The 23,440-nt window shown below is 45.5% G+C and overlaps 1 protein-coding gene across 2 annotated transcripts in view; it reads left to right on the forward strand.

The window, feature by feature from the left end:
• The window catches only part of SMAD7 (SMAD family member 7), a 43,050-nt gene extending 38,528 nt beyond the window's left edge, over positions 1-4,522 (forward strand). For both annotated transcript variants that reach the window (XM_030567527.1, XM_030567528.1), the window contains exon 4: positions 2,471-4,522. In XM_030567527.1, coding sequence (XP_030423387.1) covers positions 2,471-3,009 — 539 coding nt within the window. In that variant the 3' untranslated portion in view covers positions 3,010-4,522. The remainder of the gene's footprint in view (positions 1-2,470) is intronic.
• Positions 4,523-23,440: the final 18,918 nt, after the last annotated feature.

Here is a 23,440-nt window from a genome sequence, read left to right on the forward strand (position 1 = left end):
GGCTGTTAGCCAGGATGGGCAGGGATGGTGTCCCTAGCCTGTGTTTGCCAGAAGCTGGAAATGGGCAACGGGATGGATCGCTTGATGATTACCTGTTCTGTTCATTCCCTCTGGGGCATCTGGCGTTGGCCACTGTTGGAAGACGGGATACTGGGCTAGATGGACCTTTGGTCTGACCCAGTATGGCCGTTCTTCTGTTGTATGTAAGAAATCTTTACGTGTGTGTGTATGTAGATTTATTTTGGGAAAGTAATATTACTTTCTAGCTTTCAGCTCTGAACTTGCTTTTTGTTTCTTTATTTTTTGTTTAAATAAAATATTAGCGATTAATAGGTCCCAGGTCTTAACATATCTATAAAAAGCTGGAATGATATTAGTGAAGCAGCACAGAGATGATGGACCTAGCTAGTGCTGTTATGAGAGTCATAAGATACCCCCATTTCCCCTTCCTTTTCTGTCCTTTCATCCCATCTCAACCCCCATAGCAGCAACTGTGGCTTAGCTACTAGCAGGAGGAATAGATTGAAAGAGGAGGGAAGGTCTAAAAGAACTTTTTTTTTTCTTTTCTTTTCTTTTTTCTTTTTTGTTAACAAATGCAAGACTTCCGGTCTCCACCCTGCCACCACAAGCCACAGTCTAACTGCAGTTCAGTCAGATTTATAGTTCATCTGACGTCTGAATCGTAGCATTTATTACCAGGGTTCCAGCTATAGGCGTAAATAGACTCTGTAAATTATAGCAGATGATCTGTTATGCCCTCCATTCCTGTTAAGCAATGTTTAACTTGCCTTTTATGTCTCCCCTTTTGGAGGGGAAAAATTATATATCAACAAAGCTTGTCTAGGCTTAAAGCCTTTGAAAGCAAAGTGATCTATGGAGTGTGTGAGGCTGTGGGTACCTTAGCCCTCATCCTGGCTTACCCACACTTCACATAGAAAAAAAATCTCTGCGGCTGATTAGCAGCTCCAGTATTATGTTATCCACGTTGATTTACTGTTGCTTAAATTGATTCGCTGCAATGAGGGTTTGAGGGTGGGGAAGAAATCAGTTACTGTATATGCCGATAAGTTTTCATCTTCCAGAACATTTCATGGGGTATGTCTTCACTGCAGAGTTAACTCAGGTGGTAGGCAGAGTGATCTGAGCACCCAGGTTAGCCTGACCTAGATGCCTTTAGGGTCACCCCTGAGTTACTGTGTCTTCACTGATGCTGCACACACCTGCATGTCTTGCTAGGACATCTGATGGCACATCCTATGCTTCTCTGTGCTCTAGTAAATCGAGCCTCTCTGTGATTCTTTCCCAGTGAATTGTGGGAAGGCATTGGAGGACTATCAGCACATGAGTGGTTTTAGCCTGTGTCCTCACTGCAAAGTGGGTGAGTTATCAGCCCAAGTGAAAGTAAGGTACCACTGCACTCGGGGCGAGAGATTTTTGTGTGTGTGGCTGGAACAGGGGGGATTATGGGCAGCACCTTTAGTAAGAATCTGGGATAGCAGCAGTGAAGACAGACTCATGGACATCAGCTAACTACTGCCTACAAACACCCCCTGCAAGGTGGAATATTTCACCCTCGTTTTAGAGCTGAGGAAACTGAGGCAGAAAAGACCAGCTACTAGCATGGCTGCAGAAGACATGGGAATTGGAGAACATTAGAATGGCAGGAGTTAATTGGTGCTCACCCCTTTACTTAAACCACTAAGTCAGACCTCTCTTTCCATGGGCCTCTCTACACAGAAAAGTTGTGCCACTTTAAACTATATCAGCGTAGTTGAAGAGATACAGTCCACTCATGTAGATGCAGAAACACTGATATAAAGGGACTTACACCAATGTAGTTTATTCCTGTTTAGGAAGTTGAATAAGCTATATCGGTGTAAGGAACCTTCATACTGGTATAACTGTGTCCAATTTCTACTGTTATAACTGTTTCAGTAAAAAATTTCACCAAAAATAGTCATATTGGTACAAAATCTGGGTGTAGATCTCTCTCTTACTCTCTCTTTATGGTCAAAAGGCCAGTTTTTCATCTGCACAAAGTGCCTAAATCCATTTGAAAATCTGCCCCAAAGAGACTGAGAGTAGAGCTGGGAGTCAGATTCTGTTCCTGGCTTTCCCAAAAGCTCACTATGTGACTTTGGCAAAATCATTTAGGATAAAATTTTCAAAAGCACCTGAGTGACTTAGGAACCAAATAGCCCTATGACATAGGATCCTAAGGCAAAATCCTCAAAGGTATTTAGGTGCCTCACTTCTCTGGTGCCCTCTGAGAATATGGGCCTACATCCTTTTGACAATGGGACTTAGGCTCCAGGTCTTGGCTACAAATAATGATAATAATCACAGGTCATGGAAATGCGTTGTCAGAGCTATGGGAAGAGGACAATCTGTAAGTGCTCAGGATTTATAAGGTTATGTTATTTTTTTCTGTTGTAATAAAGCTCTTTCCCCCTCCCCCCCCTCTCTATAGATTCCCAAGTTCTTCAGGGGCCAGGGGATCGGTCACACTGGTGCGTGGTGGCATACTGGGAAGAGAAAACGCGTGTGGGCCGGCTATATTCTGTCCAAGAGCCCTCCCTGGATATCTTCTATGATCTACCTCAGGGGAACGGCTTCTGTCTTGGACAGCTCAATTCAGACAACAAAAGCCAGCTGGTGCAGAAAGTCCGCAGCAAAATTGGCTATGGCATCCAGCTGACTAAGGAAGTGGACGGCGTGTGGGTATACAACCGCAGTAGTTACCCTATCTTTATCAAGTCGGCCACACTGGACAACCCCGACTCCAGGACGTTGCTGGTTCACAAAGTTTTCCCAGGATTTTCCATCAAGGCTTTTGACTATGAGAAGGCGTACAGCTTACAGAGGCCTAACGACCATGAGTTCATGCAGCAGCCATGGACCGGATTTACTGTTCAGATCAGCTTTGTGAAAGGCTGGGGCCAGTGCTACACAAGACAGTTTATCAGCAGTTGCCCATGCTGGTTGGAGGTTATTTTTAATAACCGATGACTTGAGACAGAGTGGACTCATGACATTATAACTACTTTGCTGCTAATATTTCCTTCTGAGTGCTTGCTTTTCATGCAAACTTTTTTGTTTGTTTGTTTTGTGTTTTGTGTTTTTTTTCCCCCTCGTCTGTTTTGAGAAATAGCTTATGGAAAGATTTTTGCCTTGGTATTTTGATAAATATATATTTTTTTTAATGTGTGAATGACCAATAACTCAGAAGGGGGAGGAGAAGATGTCAGAGGGGATTACATAAAATAATCATTTAATGCCTCTGAAATTATTACCCTAAGCGATTGGTGGAATTCAGTCACACGCTGTTTGTTACAGCTCCTGCATAAAAAGGGTTTGTACGTATGTTTTTGACACATCAGAGGTCTTCTGCTGCCAGACGTCTCGTCGTCCCCCTTGTCCTGCGGCGTGCGTGCACACACAGGGCCATCTTGCTGCAGCTTCTGCCTAGAGCAGTGGCACATGCCCGCTGCTACTTGTTGAAGCTCAGCACCTTCACTCCTGTGATAGGAAGCCAAGTTCCCCCTCAGTGGCGACCACCCTGCATTGTCCCTGACGCAGAATAAATGTATGTGCCGGTGCACCCAGGAGGCATCAGGAGCCAACGCAGCAAAGTATCATTCAGTCCTTGCTCCTCTTTTTTTTTTTCCCTTCTTCTTTCATGTATGCTTGTTGCTTTATTTAAAGATCACGTCTTGTCACTGTTATGCCAACAGTCCATGGTGGCAGCATGGGTTTTGGAAGACGCATGCCCACACTTTGAGTGCTTTTATTGTTTTATTGATACTATGAGGAAAAAAACCATGCATGGCCCATGCTTTTCAATTTGAGCTGAGATGCAACCTTGATGAGAAAACATAAGCCTACAAAAAGAAAGCAAACAAACAACAACAAAATGGGGGTGGGGGGGGGTGGGGAATATATTCATGATCTTTGGTCCATCATAACCTGCTGTGATCAGGTTAGAGCGGTACCAGTTGTATCTAGAAATGCAGTCGCTCTTTCATTTCTTCTTGAATTCATACACTAGTATGATACTTTTACACTGTTCTTAGCTCAATGAGCATGTTTAGACCTTAACATAAGCTATTTTTCTAAATATAAAGGTTTAAATGAACAAGAGAAGCATTCTCATTGGAACTTTAGCATTGTAGTGCTTTGGAAATAAAACAAAAGAAAATTGAAAAAAAAAAGGACTCCTTAAAAAAAAACCTTGAGATTTATTAAAGAAAAAAATGTATTTTATGTTATATATAAATATATTATTACTTGTAAATATAAAGACGTTTTATAAGCATCATTATTTATGTATTGTGCAATGTGTATAAACGAGAAAAATAAGAAAGATGCACTTTGCTTTAATATAAATGCAAATAACAAATGCCAAATTAAAAAACAAAACAAAACACGAGATTGGTGTTTTTTCTATGGGTGTTATCATCCAGATGAATGTTTTTTCTAAAGGAGTTTATGTTCCATTAAAAAATAAAAATGTACACCTGAGCTGACATTGTGCAGAGTGACTCTTTAATGGGTGGGGGTAGGGTAGATGGGAGGGGGGGGAAGCCTACCTGGAGCTGGGTCTAAGTACCCAACTACGGGATCTAGCAGACGTTGCTGTTTAACTAAGGGGGATCGACTCTCACAGTATGGGTGCTGCTCAAGTAGTCAGGTTTCGGAAGGAGTGTGGCAGGTTGGGGACTCGGGAGATATGACATCAATTCCTGGCTCACCTGAAAACTTTGTGTGATTTTGGATAAGTTACTTCATCTGATCTTCGGTGTTGCTGGATTTCTTCCAACGCTGGCCTCAGATGCTACTGGTTATTGCTGCTACTACCCCACCCTGCTTCCCAGTGAGTGGGAGCTGAATCTGGAGGCAGCGCACATGACCAGGCTGGGGAAAAGAATGGACTAGGACAAGGGTAGGGACAACTGGCTCCACCCCCAAGCCCATTCGCCCAGCCCAGACTAGGGTGACCAGACAGCATGTATGAAAAATTGACACAGGTGGGGGGTAATAGGAGACCCAGCAAGGCTCAGGGACGTGCCCTCGGTCACTCAGGAAGGCTATAGAAGTGCAAGGGTCTTGAATCTAATCTCCCAAGTTCTCAGCACCGTAAGCACTGTACCATGTGCTTCTTGTAGTGTTCACAATTTGGAAATATGTCAGCATTACTGGGAGAAAAAACATGCCCCAGGCTGCCCTCCATGGCATCGTGCAATTCCCACTGAAAAGCAGGCAGACCAGTATGCCGTACGATTAGCTAGTTAACTAAGGAGCAAAGGGGTACTTCTTGGAGTGTGGTGTTAGTGGGTGTCAGAGTGCCTCTTATTGCAAGTACCTAAGGTTGTAGTGTTCAGTAACTAGCTTACTGTATCCAGGCCCTAGGTTTTAGCACTGAGACTAGTTATAAGCTTTACAGCAAGAATGCAGGGAAGAAGCTGGTGGGGGAGGGTGGGGGGAGATTACAAACTTTTACATGTGGAGACAAAAAAATTCCAGGGCCAAGTGTTTAGTAAATACACCTTTTATCATAAAGTCTTGCACGCTGGCTAGCTATGGTACTATGAAAATGCATCCATCCCCCTCTAGGCTGGAGGGCACTCACCAGCTAGCACAGCGAACCCTGGGCCATGAAGGGGATGGGAAATTTTAGTCAAAGACGCTGGCATGATGGCTACTATCGTGGACAGTGTTCTGGCATTTTAAGTGTCATGCTCAGCAGGCAGGCCATTCCATTTTTAAGGGCTCTGCTGAGAGAGCCACACGCAATAGTTTTCATAGTAACTCAGCCTTAGTAGCTCCGGAAGGAAGGGCTGAGTCATATTTGACTGCGATGTAGCAGGGCAACGAGGTTGATAAAACTGAGGCAAACCTTGGGATCCTGGCCAGTTTCTGGTGTTTGGCAGCTGGATGCCTCATGTTCTAAGAACTTGGGAAGCAGGTGAACCATGTCTGGTTACCAGGATGTGTTTAGGGCAAGTGGGAAACACATTGTGACAATTGGCTGGTGGGTGACTCACTCTTGCCCATCTCCCTACCACTAGAAGCCATCCCTGCTACCCTTAGCTATACACTGACCAATCTCTTTCTGCCAGTTCACTGCTCAGCCTCTGGCTTAGAGAGCATTCAGGTTACTGGAATGGGAGTGGGCCTGGACAGAATTGCCAGCAGAGATGGGGTATGGGATCAAGCATTAGGGCACTTCCAGGCATTCAGCAGGAAGACGGACGTATTGAGAGGGTATTGACTCATTGTGGGAGGGGAGCAGGGGGAGGGGGGATTATGTTGCTTGGGTGTGTGAAAAGAAAGGAAGACAAGCTGGGGTTGTAAACTGAAGGCAAAGTATGGATTGTGCTGATAAAGGTAACGGTGGTTTTCAGGGAAGGCAATACATGGAGATAGGAAAGAAAATTATGGTAGGGTTGTCACATTTCAGGGCTCTAGGAAAATCCTGTTCCATGTTAGGGCAGTTTCTAACTAACAGCATGTACCATGTTTGGCTGCTGAGCTGACCCTGTTTGGCAGAGGCTTGGTTACAGCTGGGGGGCCAGTCACTGCTTTCTTTGAAAGGGAATTTGGTGCCAAGATGCATTTGAAGCTCAACATTAGTTCTCGTGAAAAGCAGCAGAATCCTGATGCCTGAAGCCCAGACAGATACAACATGAGACTCGGCAGTGCAGGCTCTTAGCAGCGCGGGCTTCCTCCTAGTCACCATCAGTCTCTAGGCCCTCTCAGTTCCCAGCCTTTTTGATGACTCAGCTCTGGACAGAGATGCCAGTTGTGATGGTGTTTTTGGTAACATAGTTTATAAATGCCTAGACTAGGAGAAGCTCTTTAAGCCAGGGACTGTGTTGGCCTATACGTTTGAACAGCATCCCGCATGATGAGGATCTCCTCATGACTGAACCCTCTGGGAAATATAACTCAAATATGTATGTCACTAGAAACTGACTGCACCCTCACTTGGGCTCATTTCACTCTGGCCACCAGCCAGTCATCAAAATAACTGTCTGTCAGGTGCTAGGTTTGAACTGAAGACTAAAAGATAAAAGGCACAGTATCCCATTGGCAGCCCCCAGCCTTTCCTCTTTAAACAGGGTGTCGGTGTCAAAGTTAGTGATTCTTTAAATGCTATTGTTATTCAGCCTGTCTTGCTTGATAGGTTCTTAAGTGACGGCTAAGGGCTTGTCTACACTACCGCGTGGGGTTGATCTTAGGTACACAACTTCAGCTGTGTGGATAACTGTAGCTGAAGTCGACATACTTAGATCTACTTACCACGGTGTCTTCACTGCGGTAAGTCAACAGCTGACACTCTCCCGTCGCCCCACTTGCGCTCCTCGTTCTGGTGGCGTACCGGAGTCAATGGGAGAATGCTCAACAGTCTATTTATCGCATCTATACTAGCTGTGAGAAATCGACCCCCCCCACAGGATTGATCACTGCCCGCCGATCTGACCGGTAGTGTAGCCCTTAGAGGTCAAATGTTGTGGAAACTTCATTGAGACCATAATTCAGTTTGTTTTCTTAGTATTCTCTGCCAACTGATGTGAAATATTCAATTGTCACATCACAGCTTTTGCATGAGCTGCGAATGCTAGTTTTTTGCTAGAGGTTCAAATATATCTGCATGTCTAAGAAATTCATATAGGGCTAGATCCACAAAGGTATTTAGGCTCCTAACTGCCACTTTAGGCACCTATGTCCAACATTTAGCTCCTAAAAAAACCCTGCTCAGCTGCTGCTTAAAATCCCTGGGCAACTAAGGCTCCACTGATAAAGACCCACCCCTCCCCCGCCCAAAACTGCCAGTGAGCATGTGAACAGCTGTGTCAGTCCTAATGTTCAGAACCTCAATCACATTTATGGCTATGGCTACACTACAGCATGTACAGCAGCGCCACGCTACCCATGCAGCGGTGCTGCTGTAGCACTTAGTGTAGACAGCTCGCCCGACGACTTAATTGTTTCAGTCCCTGCGCGCGACGGTAGCTATGTCAGCGGGAGAAGCTCTCCCACCGATATAGCACTGTCCGCACTGGTGGTTAGGATGGTGTAACTTACATCGCTCGCTTGGGAGGAGGGGCACTTAGTTACACCTCTGAGTGACGTAACGTGCACCGATGTAAGTGGTAGTGTAGACATAGCCTTTGCCTGGCTAATGAAAGTCAGCATAGCGCGCACATGGCCTATGTGTCAGAGAGAACCTCAAGCTTCACCTGTCTTGCTGATAGAATAGGTCCCACACAACCCACTGCTGCAGGAGGAGGTGAGCGACACACGCATGCGGACCCCCCCCCACACACACACACAGACACACATTTAGAGCAGACAGGATGTAGGAGACCTGCGTCTAAATCCTCTCTCTGCCTGATACAGAGCAGTGAATCATACATTCACAGGTGCCAAGTCCAGAAGGGACACCTGTGCTCATCAAGGCTGAGCTGTATACACAGCTCATAGAACTGCCTCAAAATAATTCCTAGTGCAGATCTTTTAGCAAAACATGCAGTCTTGATTTTAAAATGGTCATTGATGGCAAATCCACCACAAAACCATGGTAAATGGGTCCAAGGATTAAGTACGCTCCCAATTAATATTTTATGCCTTATTTCCACTGAATTTGTCTAGCTTCACCTTCCAGCCCATGTATCATGTTATACATTGCTCTACATGTAGATACTTATAGACTGTAATCAAGTCACCTGTTGAGCTTCTCGTTAAACTGCACAGATTGAGCTCCCTGAGGCTATCATTATAAGGCATGTTTTCTGATCCTTTACTCTGAGCCTCAGCCCTGTACCCCTCCAGAGTACAAATGTCCTTCTTGAATTGTGGGCACCCGAACTGGGCACCATATTCCAGCAGCAGTTGCACAGGTGCCAAATAGAGCCAAAATAACCTCTCTCCTGCTACTTGAGCTTCCCCTGTTTGTGCCGCCAAGGAGCACATTCGCTCTTTTGGTCACACACCTTATTTGAGCTCATGTCTCCCACTTGACTATGCTAACCACTGGGCTATGGAGTCTTTCTGGTGCTGTTTCTGGCCCAATGGATATTTCATTATTTATACAAAGTGGAACGGCTTCAACAGGAGAAGCTGAACGAGACTAGAAAGCTACATACCAGAGCTGGGCAGAACATTTCCAACCAGCATGAATATTTAGCATTTATGTAGTACTTTTATTTTGAAAGGGAGAAGTCGCATCTTTCAGTGGTTAAAGCCAAGGACTCGCTCTGTGGGACCTTGGACACGCCAGTTTAAAAAAAAAAACCTCTGTGCCTCAGTTTCCCCTTCCACAAAATGAAGACTACCAAAGCCACATAATGCCACGGGTTGATTTATTAATGTTTGTACAACAGTCTGAGCATCTTGGATGAGGTGTGCCAAGAATTATAGAAACTTTATGGACTTTAACTAAATCAGCCTCATGACAATCCTGTGGGGTAGATGCTATCCGTTCCATTTTTACAGACGGGGAAAATGAACCCGAGAAGTTAAGTAACTAGCTCAAGGCCACAGATGGCGTCAGTGTCAGAGTCAACATTAGCTCTCAGGATTGCTGTGCCGTAATTGCAGAGCGCAATAAAATAGGTACAAACCATCTAACTTTTTGCTGATCAGGCACATAAAAAAAATGCTTGAACTGTCAAGCTCCTGAGATTAGAATAGGGTCGATAATGTTTCATGTACCACAGGAGCAGAGCTAGGCTGAAGAAAAAGTGTTTGTTATGAAACTTTTTTTTAAGCCCGGTGCTGCAATCCCAGCAGATTCCCCCAGGCTAAATCAGTTTGGGACTGGACGGGAGTCTGCCAAATTCCTCCCAGGAGCTGCAGGAAGTGGTGTTGGTGGTTCATTAGGCGGTGGCTTCCTTTGAGCCAAATACCAAATTCATGGTCTACCACAGAACTAAGGGGCACTGTGCACTCAAGGAGCCTCCTTGCCCACATGCTCGGGATCTAACTTATCACCATATTTGGGCTCAGGAAGGAATTTTCCCCTGGGGTCACATTGGCAGAGCTCCTGGCGGGATTTCGAGTCCTCTGCTGCATGGGGCATGAGTCACTTGCAGGTTTAAACTACTATAAATGGTGAATTCTCTGTAACTTGAAGTCTTTAAATCATGATCTGAGGACTTCAGTAACTCAGCCAGCGGTTAGGGTCTATTAAAGGAGTGGGTGGGTGATGTTCTGTGGCCTGCAATGTGAAAGAGGTCAGACTAGATGATCATGATGGTCCCTTCTGGCCTTAAAGTCTATGAGACATGAAACTAAGGCCCCCTAACTACTTGTAGTTAACTATCAAGGCTCTGTCCACCGCTCTAATTATGTGTGTCCATCAGACAGCTCCTTAATGACAATACTGACCCTTGTGCATAAGTGAGTGCAGCAGACTACCAGCTTGGAGTGGAAACATTTTAAACTCATTGTGCTCTGGAGTAAATGGTGACCCAAAGTGCAAAGAACTAGTGAATCCAGGCCCTCTGTGAACAAACATTCAGCATTGTTTCTGGAGCTGGTCTATCTGTCTGCACCGATACTCTCTTGCCTTGTACGTACATTGTGTGCTCATTGGGGCAGGCATTGCTCACTGTTCGTACAGCACCTCGCACAGTGGGCTCTTGCTGCATGACTAGAGCCCCTAAGCGCTGTGGCAATACAAACAATAAGTGCTTGACATGATTGTTTGCTGATGGCTTATCTACACAAGAAATTTCCACCCGTTTAATTGAACTCAATTTTAAAACCAATTTAATTAAATCAGTGCAAAGCCCTGTGTAGACACACTGAGCTCAGTTAACGAGTGGTTTCTTGCAGTTTAGTATAAGTTGTAAATCAGGACAGTGCCAATGAAATCAGTGCAGTGACACACCAATTTATTACAAGTATTTATTCGTACGGCAGTAGCGGCTAGTGGTCTCAGCCAGGGATTGTGGTATCGGGGACTGAGCCTTTAAGGGCTGAGGTTTCCAGATAGAGTCTGGGCTGGGCGCTGCAGTAAAAGGCCATGGTGTTGTTTGCATGCCCAGTTAGAACTGGTCACCAAAATCAAGCAAAGCTGCTAAAACATTGTGTTATCAGTGACCACCACAGAAATCAGGGTCCCATTCTGCTAAGCGATTAGACAAATATAACAGAAAGCCCCAAAGACCTTACAATCGACGTATAAGACAAGGGACACATGGATACAGATATCTGCCAGGGGCTTATCTCTGATCTCAAATGTGTCAGTGTACAGCAGAGTCCTTGAGGCAGGCTGTGATCTGAAGTGAACACTGAGTCCAGAGTCCTGGAGGGGGCCTGGCTAACCCAGGCAAAGCTCCCACTGGAGCCAGCGGGAGTGTTACCTGAGCAATGCTGGCTGGCTCAGGCTTTAATAGGGTCCAGATGTCATTCAAGAGCATGTCAGAATAAATTACCTCCAACCTGTGCATAATCCACCCCATTTCCTGATTTAGACTGTGCTTCTGCCTGGACGGCGTCATGTTACATAACACAGTGCAGTGGCTGGAAATCAAAGCTGATTCTCAAGCTGGATATTTGCTGGCAAGTTCCCGATCAGCCCATCCAGTGGTGCAGAAGCTAAAGGATCCACGGCATCTGAGAAGCGATTTGCCAGCTTTTCTAGTTGTTTCAGAATAGCCTGGCACAAACCTGCTGCTGCTTCCTTTGGCCATGCTGCTTGCAGGACTCCTCACACTCCCTAGCCAATGGTACTCAGGGTGGGTGGACCCTTGTACTCCACATGGAACCCCACTGATTTCGTAAGATTCTGCACTTGCATAAGGGGCTACCTGTGTGGAGCACTTCCAGGCTCAGGGTTCTGTAAAGTGCAACCTTCTGCAGGCCAAAAAGTGGGCCAGTTCCTCATGACAGGCCAGGGCAGATTGACAGACAGATATATGTGTCTTTACCTTGAAGCCCCAGGCAGATTTTTGCCCCAGATCCCTAAATGGCCCCCTCAGGGATTGAACTCACAACACTGGGTTTAGGAGGCCAATGCTCAAACCACTGAGCTATCCCTCCCCTTCAACACTGCTTCTTCACCAGTGATGGACCACCCTGTGTGTCCATGTCTCCCACAACCATCTCTGTGCCTATTTCCACACCATTCCCTGCACATGCGCCGCCTATTCAGGTCCAGCTCACCACAGCACTACCCTCTTCTCATTCCTTTTCCTACCTTCTCCCTACTTCTGTGAAGCCCACAAGAAATGAGTCGGCATTACTGCACTGGGCTTCAGTGCATCCATGCCTACTCCATGTCTATTTTGCTTAGATTGCCAGGCCTACCTTTTTGATAAGAAAGTGCTGAGCAAACAACCTCTGAAAACCAGGTGCTTTTAAGGTGTCTCAGGTTGGGTACCCAAAATTACTAGTCACTTCAGAAAATGTATTATTATCACTATTTATTATTTGTAGTATGGTAGTGCCTGGAGGCCCCCAACCATGATCAGGACCCAATTGTGCTCAGTTCTGTTCATACACATTGTAAGCTCATCAGGGTAGGGACTGCCTCTTACTGTCTACCGAGAGAAGACAGAGCAAGAAAGGGATGGGGAAACAGAGTCACAGAAAAGGGGAGTGCAGGGATGAGGTCAGCTTGTGGCTGAAGAACAACTGGCTGAAGCTGAACCCCAGCAAGATAGAGGGGATGCTGGTGAGCAGAGGAAAATTCTCTGAAGAGCTTGCAGCCCGGGGCAGTCTCTGTTGGTTGAAGATACATAGCCACAGTCAGGCAATGGCTAGGCGTGCTCTTCAATTCCTCACTGACGCTGAATGCGCATGTAGCAGAATCCACAAGTAACACTTTACCATGTCTGCTTGGCTAGGAGACTCCTTCACTTCCTGTGAATGAAGATCTGGCTTCTCACCTGCATTACAACAATGATATACCTGGGCATGAAGTCGTCAGCACTTAGGAAACTCTAGCTGTTCAGACCATGCTCCTTAACAACACAAGCTACTGCAAAGGTGTAATACCTCTCCTCCATGGGCGGTGGGTGGAGCCCCACTAAGGGGAAGCTAGCCCCCAGCTCTGCCCCTTTTGCCCCACCCCCAGCAACTGAAGGCCTGACACACCCTGCCCCTCCCCTGTGGCCGGAGGAGCCCTGAGTGCCTCCTTCCCCCCAGAAGAAGGAGCCCTGGGCTGGCCGAAACCGCGAGCATTGCCCCTGCACCTGCCTGGACATGCCCTGAGGGTCCCCACCCCGGTACCTGCCCAGAGATGTTCTGAACCCTCCCGCTCCCGCCTGTCCAGAGGAGCCCAGACCAGCCACAGCCGCGCTTCCCCTCCCCAGACCGCAAGCTGCTGCAGGAAAAAGCCTCTCACTCTGAAGAAACTTTTGATATGCCCCATGCAGGTTCTGAGGTGGCTGAGGAGGCGGTATATGCTACTCAGCTTCTTGGGTTCTCAGTAATCTCCCTGGAGTCCCTGAGGAACCCAGGAAGCTGAATAGCACATACCATCTCCTCAGCCACTCTGGAACCTGCACAGCCACTCTGGAACCTGCATGGACCATAATAAAACAAAAACTTCCTCCCAAAACACCACAATCGGGGGTCTGCTGGCAGCGGCAGTGCCCGGGAGCCAGCGCCTCCCCTGGCCTATCATACCCACCGCCCAAACTGTCCTCCACTGTCCTCCTGTACAATTTTGTATCAGTTGCAAGGTCTCAGTCTTTATCTTCAAAGCCTGAGGCCATGGTATCGAAAAGACCATCTAAATCTCTGAAACAATGATCATGTTCAATAACTGTGCTCCTTTGGAACAACGGAACTAAACTATAATAGTAAAGCTTGTCCATGGCGGAGACAGAACTGTCTCCGGGGCGGTCTGAGACCATGTAAAGAATGGCCACAGGAACTAAGGACCATCACAAACCTCACCACTTTCTGCTCCAAGTGCAAAGTGGGTGTTTCTTTGACCTGGTCTTCTCTTACATAAACACACAGCAATAGGTATTCTTATATTAAAAACCAACAAAAAACCCACCACACCCTACGACAACAAGACACTCCACTGCACATGCATCCCCTTCTGAGGAGAAGGGAAACCCAATAACATGTGACAGATGTTTAACCATATTGCTCAATGCATTACTGAGAGGCCCTCAGCTACCACAGCAATAAACTCAGTATAAGAATCTATGCAGAATAGAAAAAATGTGACTTGCCCAAGAGCACACGGTTGTCCAGTGGCTGAGCCAGGAATAATACCCAGGTCTCCTAATTTCCAGCCCAGTGCTCAGGCTTTTGGGGGCATGGGCTAACTGCATTTTGTAGCTTGTGTAGATAGCACTGATCACATTGTCAGTTCTTAACAAATACACAATCATAACAATAATGAATAATATGTGGCATCATTTAAAAAAAATGTGGACCAAGTTTATGCCAACAAACCAGTTTCTCTCAGAGCAGCCCAGATTTCAGTGGTGCAAGCTCAGTTGCTGTTTACCCACCAAGATTAGGCATTTAGAGATTACCACAGTGTGGTTAGTGGCATCAATTTTTTTGTCTTTTTTTTTTCTTCAAAAGATTACAGAAGCATGACTCTCCACTGAGCCCGTTCCAGGGCTGTGGTGCAAACATCTCTTCTGTGTCATGCCTTTCTCCTAATTCCTCTCATTTCTTAGCAGATGATTTGCTTGACTAGGGGAGAATGTTCTCACTTCCTTTGCAGCCTGTAACTAATGTGTGTGGAAAAAACACACCTAAGGGGTTAAAAAAAACATCCCCAAGGGAACTGATTGAATCAGACCTTCAACTGGGGAAGGCAATCTATCCTCTGACCTGTTAGAGAAAGGGTGGGTCTAACATGCAGGACAGTGATGGGGTGTGAATTTAAGGCAAGCAGGGAGTGCAAAGAGCATTCAGTCAGGACAAGGAGCAGGGACAGCGGCAGTAGATGTGCTTGAGGAAGGGACGGGACAGCTCTCTTGCTGTGCACTGAGGGGAGTATGTTACAGGGCCATGCTGAGGCTGAGGCTGTGTTATAGGGCCAGAGCAAGTGTGGGGACCCCTCTCCACCCCTGTGGTCCCATCCCCTTCTGCCCTTTCTGCCTGTGGCCCTGCCCACAGCCCCACCCCTTTCTGCCCCTTCCTCGAGGTCCCACCCACCCAGGGTCCCCCTCATTCCACCCCTCCCTCAATGCTTTGCTCCTTTCTGCTCCCCTCAAGCCACTGCAGCCTCAAGACTGGAGAAGCTCTGTTCCCACGCCACGGCCCTGGGGCCGCAGCGGGGAGTGAGTGCTTCTCCAGTCCCAGAGCTGCAGCGGGCATCCAGGTGCTGGGGCTTCCCCCACCATTCCCTGCGCTTCTGCAGGGGACCAGGGTCGAGGTGCTGGGGCTTCTCTGGCACTTCTGCTGTTCCAGACCTATAATCTATGTTGTTGCCCTTCTCTTTACTTTTTCCAATTCTAATATATCTTTTTTGAGATGGGGTGACCAGAACTTCACGCAGCATTCAAGGTGTGAGTGTCCCATGGATTTATATTGTGGCATTATGATATTTTTTGTCTTATTATCTATCCCTTTTCAACATTCTGTTACCTTTTTTGATTGCCACTGCACACTGAGCAGATGTTTTCAGAGAACTGTCCATGATGTCTTTCCCGAGTGGTAACAGCTAATTTAGACCCCAGCATTTTGTATGTATAGCTGGCATTATGTTTCCCAATGTGCATTACTTTGCATTTATCACCACTGAATTTCATTTCCATTTTGTTGCCCAGACACCCAGTTTTGTGAGGTCCCTTTGTAACTCTTTCCAGTCAGCTTTGGACTTAACTATCTTGAGTAATTTTGTATCAGCTACAAATTTTGCCTCCTCACCGTTTACCCCTTTTTCCAGGTTATTTATGAATATGTTGAACATTTATGAATATGTCTCCTTCAATAATTCATCCTTCAGGGTCTCCCTCAAAATACGAAAGGTTGGACGAGCTATACTTTCATTTTTTGCTCCATATACCTGTACTTCCCTGTATGTTCAGATGTTTGGTTGTTCTTTCAGCCTGCTGTCCCAACTCTGTGCAGATAGCGGAGATAGTAGGCTCCGATCGAATGACCCAATAAATCCACAGACTCAGTTCATAGCAAAGGAACTCGATCAGGTTTATTGTCAATGAAGCATGGTCCTAGTGTCCAGGATCCATGGTTACAGGTACATTAACATATGTATGCCCATTGCAATGGACTAGCTCCGTTAATGGTCGGACTTTCCATTATCCCCAAGGCCAGCCAAAGACACTCCCTCTGAGACTCCATTTTATACACCAATACAAACAAGTTACGCATTACTCCTGATGTAGCCTGGTATCACCCTCTGACATATTTGGTTGCACCCATTAGCTGGCGCATGTTGGTTTGATCAAAACATCTCTATCCATCATGCTGTCCTCCTGACCTCATCTTTAGGATGGGTTAGAGCGTTCCTGTTATTTTTGGGGAATGTGTTTGGTATTGAGGTGTTCTGGCATCACCTTGCTGGAATGTGTTTGGGTATGTATTCTTATGCCTAGCACAAGAAGAAATTCACAAGTGTTTCTGCAATATCAGACCTGTTCTTGCCAGATTGTGTGAGCAGGGCATGCCTCTTGCTCACAACTTAACTTTGCTTTATATTAGCAAGTTTTGATCATTACTTTAGCCCAGGCCTCAGGCCTCATACCAGGCCTCTAATACAAGGACTTATGTTTCAGGCCATCTTCATACTACACACTGAAAGCCTTTCCACCTGTAACTCAGATCTGGTCCACACCTAAAACCCTGGTTGACCTAACCACATCGCTCAGGGGTGCAAAAAATTCACACCCTGAGAGATGTAGTAAAGCTGGCCTAAACCCAGTATAGACATCCCTAGGAGAATTCTTCTGGCAACCCAGTTATTGCCTCTCATGAGGATGGGTTTACTACTGCAATGGAAAACCCCCTTCTGTTGCTGTAGCACGTCTGTGCTGCTGTAGCACTTATAGAGTAGACATACCCTCAGTGAATGCTAATGGGACATAGTGGTCCAGAGCTAGATGGGACTAGAGTGGGAGTTTGGAGATCTCTATTCAGTTCCCAGCTCTGCCACAGGCTTACTGCGTGACCTTGGATAAATAGCTTCACTTCTCTTTGCCTCAGTTTACACAGCTATCAATTGCAACAGTAATGCTGAAAAATCCATCCTTGTGTATGTAACCCTAGAAAAGAGGGTTTTTCCACAGTATCTTAATAAATCATAAGTAGGAGCCCATCTTGAGCTTGTTTGGACTTAGATACCGTATAGCTGAATTCTTCACTGTAAACAGGTCCTCCACCTACATCTCCCTCTGACTGATTTGCCTTCCAGCCTTCACTGGGGGTAGATGACAACAGCCTGATTCTTCTCTGCTTTGTGAAGCCATTTCCACCAGTGCAAAATCAGAAGGGAGCATTTAGAACCACTTAGCACCTACATAAATGACTGCCCAAAGGGACAAGGAAGGGAACAGTCAGGCCCCACAGATTCTTCATGGGCACCCAAAAAGGATGACTTTGAAATTGTTATTACTAATGGTGCCAGGAAAATGATCTCTTTATCTCCACCAATTTTGTAGTGCTTGGCTTTGGCTGTGTTCACAGCCCCGTTGAGTTTGCTTTCTAAGAACATTTGTGCAAATGGAATTTACTGGTTACAGGGAAAGCAAATGGGAAACTCACACACTTGGGGAATTTGCCATTAGACTCCAGCTTGGTACAGGCAGAAGCAGCCAAAGCAAGGATTGATGCATTGGTAAGGAGGCAGCAAAATGGGGCCCAGCCAGGGCCACTCCTGTCCCCATCAAACTCCTCTGATGCCAGATCAATGCAGGGGAAACCTCCTACACACACTCTGAGGCACTAGAACCATAGGTGCTGGAACTAAGGGTACTGGGGATGCTGCCACACCCCTTGGCTTGAAGTGGTTTCTATCATATACTGGGTTTACAGTTTGGTTCAATGGCTCTCAGCACCTCTCCATACACATTGTTCCAGTGCCCCTGACTAGGACTTAGGTGATACCTCCCTGGCCCTGTGGGCTTGGGAGAAAGTTGCAAAAAGGAGCCAGGCAGAGACTCAGACACCAGGGGCAGAAGCAGCCAAAGCAGGACCTTTGGAGAACTCTCTACAGTTGTGAGTGGACTTTCTCTGCCTTGTGCTGTTTGGTTGTTTGCACCAACCCTTCCCTGGCCTCTCCATCACAGTCTCTTCACCTCGGGGTTGTCATAAACAGATAGTTAAGGGTTAATGTCTCTCTTACCTGTAAAGGGTTAACAAACAGGGACCCCAAACACCTGACCAGAGGACCAATCAGAAGACAAGATACTTTCAAATCTCATGGGAGGGAAGCCTTTGTTTGTGGGTTTGGGTTTGGCTTTGTTCTCTCTGGGTCCTGGATGGGGCTAGAGGTGCAACCAGGTTTCTGCCAATCTCCCTGCTACAGTCTCTTATCTATTCAGAATTGTGAGTAAGAAAAGGCGGTCATAGTCTTTTAATTTGTTTTTTTTTCATTTACATATGTGTACTTGCTGGAAGTAGCTTAAATTGTGTTTCTGCTGGAGAAAGTTTCTTTCTATTGTTTATAGTTGAAAGACCCTGTAACTTTTTACCATCTAAAGTGCAGAGATAAACCATTTTACTTTTTTCTTTCTTTCTTATTAAAAGTTTTGCTTTTAAGACCTGTTTAATTTTTTTCTCCTAGTTAAGGTTCAAGGGAATTGGTGGGGAGAAGGGAAGGATAAATTTTCTCTTTGTGTTATATTCACGCAGCTTGTATTGCCCCTGGGTGAGGGGGAAGGTAACACTCCTCTCGGTGTGGTGATTCAAAAAGTTGAATCAGGCGATCTCCTAGTGTTCCCAGGGCGGGAAGGAGCTGGGAGGAAGAAGGGAGGGGGGAGGGAATGGCTTATTTCCCTTTGTTGTGAGACTCAAGGAATCTGGGTCTTGGGGTCCCCTGGGAAGGTTTTGGGGGGACCAGAGGGTATCAGGCCCTAAAAATTCCTGATTGGTGGCAGCCTATCAGATCTAAGCTGGTAATTAAGCTTAGGGGAATTCATGCTAGTACCCATATTTTGGACGCTAAGGTCCAGAATTGGGAATTATCCTATGACAGGTGTCACTCTTCTTACCCTCTTCTCCCCATTCCTGTCCCCTTCAATGTCCCTCTCCCTTCCGTGTAGGGTGACCAGATGTCCTGATTTTATAGGCACAGTCCTGATATTTGGTGCTTTTGCTTATATAGGCTCCTATTACCCCCCACATCCTGTCCCGATTTTTCACATTTGTTAACTGGTCACCCTGCTTCCCTGTAGCTGATCCCCTCCTGCTAAACTCACCAAAAAAAAAAAAATAATAATAATAATTGTGGCACTAACATGACTTTTGGTGCAATCCCATTGTTTGTTCATCTGGTGCATTCTACTTCTTTCCTCCACCCTGTGTTTGTCTTGTCTAGTTAGCCCGTGAGCTCTTTGGGGCTGGGGCCATCAAACAGGGACTCTGTCTGGACAGTCTCTAGTGCAGTGGGGTCCTGAGCCATGACTGGGGCTCCTCGGTACTACTGTGATACTCATAAATAATATCAAAAATAGCTTGAGCTCCTGGCCATAGATTTATAGACATTAAGGCCAGAAGAGGCCATTAGATCATCTAGTCTGACATCCTGTATATCACAGTCCATTAAATTTCACCCACTGAGCCCCATAATTTGTCTGACTGTAGCCTGCCTTCCAGAAAGGCATCTAGTCTTGAACTGAAGACATACCCCACTTCCCTTGCTAGTTTGTTCCAATGGTTAATCACCCGCATTGTTAAAAATTAGTGCCTTTGAATTTGTCTGGCTTCAGCTTCCAGCCACCGGTTCTAGCTCTGCCTTTCTCCACTAAATTTAGTACTTGGTATTTTCTTCCCATGAAGGTACTTCTACACTGTAGTGAAGTCACTTTTCAATCTTCCTGACGATAAGCTAAACAGACTGAACTCTATAAGTCTGTCACAGTAAGTCATTTTTTTTCTGGGCCTCAAATCATTTTTGCGGCTGTTTTCTGAACGCTCCGATTTTGCAATGTCCTTTTCAAAATGTGGACAGCAGAAATGGACACACTATTCCAGTATCGGCCTCCCCAATGCTGTATGCAGAGGAAAAGGCACCTTCCTGTTCTTACACACTACTCCCCTGTTTATACATCCAAGGGTCACAAACACACACTAGGAGTCCATGGTGCTTTGACTGTCCACCATGACCCAGTGGCAAGTTCTATTGCGTCTCTCACCTGGGCAAAGTTTGGGTATCCCTGATAGACAGCAACAGGAAATTCTTCCCATCGCTAGTGTAAGTTGTCTATTTTAGAGATCACGATCAGTTCTTCCGAAATGTGTTCATACAGACTTTAAAGACAAAAGCTGAGTGCCTTCTAAGGATAATATTCCACGTGACTGAGGTCTAAAGAAGAAATACTACTGTTGTTGCTGCTACTACTGTTTGTAGAACCCACAATCCAATAGACAGACTGTGGCACCCTTTGCTACAAAGCAACAGGGAGGTGAAATGCACTTCCAGTGCAAACTTACCTCAGAGTTTGCTAAAACCACTTCATATTAATCTATGTAATTATGTCCTGGCTCTAAACAACCCCTTCAACAAGTTTAAACACGGGGAGACCTGAAATATACAAAACTGGCATGTTGCATACTGAACATCCCTCAAGCATACGTTTCTCCACTGTGCTCCCCTGGGAGCTGGTTGCCGTATGTCTCACAAAATCCAGCGTGTCCCTACATCTAATTCCAGATTGGGCCATCTACCATCTTTTTCACATTTAAAAATACATGATCCTCTCTGTTTGCCTGATGAAAAGTTGGGCACTAGTTTCATTTTCCACCAGGCCCTCTGGCATGGTTCTATCATATTAAATAGTATTTCAAATTCTTACTTGTCCTCTGAGTGCTTCCCTGCTCCTCCTTCAAATCCCTCCTTAAGCCCTACTTCTTTCCTGACAAGTTCCTCTAAGGATCCCCATGCCTAAGGCATTCCTACAGACCTTCCCTTTGTATCACATTTGTCTGCTTGCCCTTGGTGTCCAAATTGTTGCTCAGCTGAAAAGGAATCCCACCTCCCCTGAAAGAGAGCTATGCCTTGTGCATTGTTCCTTATCAGTGTCACGCACACAAGAACACATTGTATTTAAAATCTCCGTAAAGCAAATATCCAGCTCCAGGATTCAAACCACTCAAGGGACAAACCCCCTTATGAAATGGGGAGATCTGGGCAACTCCATCAAGAGTCTCAGACTCCTGGCTTCATTCACCATTACCTTGTGCAGTCAGCTATACCAGCACAAAGTAGCTGTCAAACATGACCACATCTGAACTGGACTTTGCAGTGGTGCAAATGGTGGCAAAAGTATTGAGACTCTAGTGAATCGGGCTGTCTTTCTCCGAGAGTCTCCTACTAAATAAACCCAATGCATTGCTTTCAGGGTAGATTAGCGTGCTGGTCTCATTTCAAAGAGGTAGTCTTATAAACTGAGGGCTTGTCTTCTTTCTATGGACGTTAAAGCGCCCACAGTAATTTCTGAACAAACAGAGGCTTACCCTGTTCTTTGGCCCCTATTCCTTACCTTGGCTCCTTCCGTCTCACGGCCTGATGCTCACAACTCAGGATGCAAGTTGCATTGCTATCCTCGGGAGTAAATTTAGCCCTGCTGCATGAGAATAAAGCCTTTGCTGTTGTGCAGCAGGATGGTGCACAAACAAGAGAGGAGAAAAATGTATCCACACACACACACACACACTCTGATTTTTCACCAAATGTCCAAATTCAACTAAATCAAAAAATAAAAATATAGTTAAAAATGAAACCAGCTCTGCTGCTCAGCTATTTGCCAATTGGTTGGTGCACTCCATCCCATTTCCATGATGATAGATATGTGTTACACCTATCAGCTGGCTCTGAGGGCCACAGCAGTAAGGGTATGTCTACACTACAAAATTATGTCAACCTAAGTTACGTCAAAGTACAGCCATCTCAGTAATTAAATCGCTTCTGCATGTCCACACTATGCTCCTTGTGCCGGCGCTGCACGGTCTCACCAGGAGCTCATGCACTGATTGAACTGTCAGTGGGGGGCATTGTGGGATGGCTTCTGGAAGCCAGCAGCAGTCGATGTCAGCAATGCGGTGTCTACGCTGACACTGCATCTACTTGTGTCGACCTATGCGCTACGCCCCTCGCGGTGGTGGAGTTATTAAGTCAGCATAGCGGGCGAGTTACGTCGGTGGGAGTGACATTTTAGTGTAGACTCTTACAGAGTCAGGTCGATGTAAGCTGTCTCGTGACAACCTAACTCTGTAGTGTAGACCAGGGCTATGACAACACAAACTTTTTAAAAGAAACGCTCTAGTTCAACCACCAGTAGCTAGGCTAGCTGCAGGGCTCACCGGATAGAATTGTATCACCTGTGTTATGCAGGACGTCAGACAAGATGGTCTGTATAATCCCTTCTGGGCTTAAATCTACGCAGTGCCGCAAGGAAAAAAAATAGTTCCCAAAATTATATATAAAACCATATATAGTGGTGGGAACGGTTAATCCCCTTTGGAGAAATAGCTTTGCTAGTATTGCTGTCCAAGATAGTTGGTATTTATTATCCCTCTGAGCAAAAAGATGCTAATATTGTGTAGATCTGTTTAAAATGTTACACTTCACTGAGATTGCTTCACAACAGGTATTTTTCTTCACGATGGAATGGTCCTTTTGTCTGCATAAAACTTTTCTTATAAATTATGAATAAAAATACGGCTCACTGCATCGAATTGTTGGAAAAAATAGAAAAGGCTGTATGTTTTTTACAGCTATTAGTTCTTTGGATAAGCTAGAGTTCCACTACAGATGACTGCATTATAGAAACACTTATATTTCATAAGTGAAATAATCAACATTTCCATTAAAGATTGCACTAGAGAAAGAGGGCCAGAGGCTGTGAATTGGCCTTGTTCTATTGAAGTCAATGGAGTTAAATCGATTTACACCAACTGAGGGTATGGCCCAGAATCTTTAAAATTAAGTCATAAATAGCTGTTTGTAGACAGCCTATTTCCATTACTGATTTCTGAACGAAAGAAACTGGTTTTGAAACAGTGTCACACTTTTGTCTGCATAAAAGATCCATTAGCATGGAAGGTTTTTGCATACATTGCAGTTTGTTTGTGAAAGTGCACATTTATTAGATTGCAGACTTTAACTTAGCCTGTTTAGCACATACTAAAGTACAGCTCACCTTGTCTTGACAAGAGTTTTAGATGGTGGTAAGTCAAGCTAGCTAACATGCTCTAACAATGCACCTTTAAATCCTCATTGAGGTAAAACCTAAATCCATCTAGTTACACCAGTGCAAATGCTAATATAGCT

This window comes from Gopherus evgoodei, chromosome 6 (genome assembly GCF_007399415.2).
Source record: "Gopherus evgoodei ecotype Sinaloan lineage chromosome 6, rGopEvg1_v1.p, whole genome shotgun sequence".
Classification (NCBI taxonomy): Eukaryota; Metazoa; Chordata; order Testudines; family Testudinidae; genus Gopherus; species Gopherus evgoodei.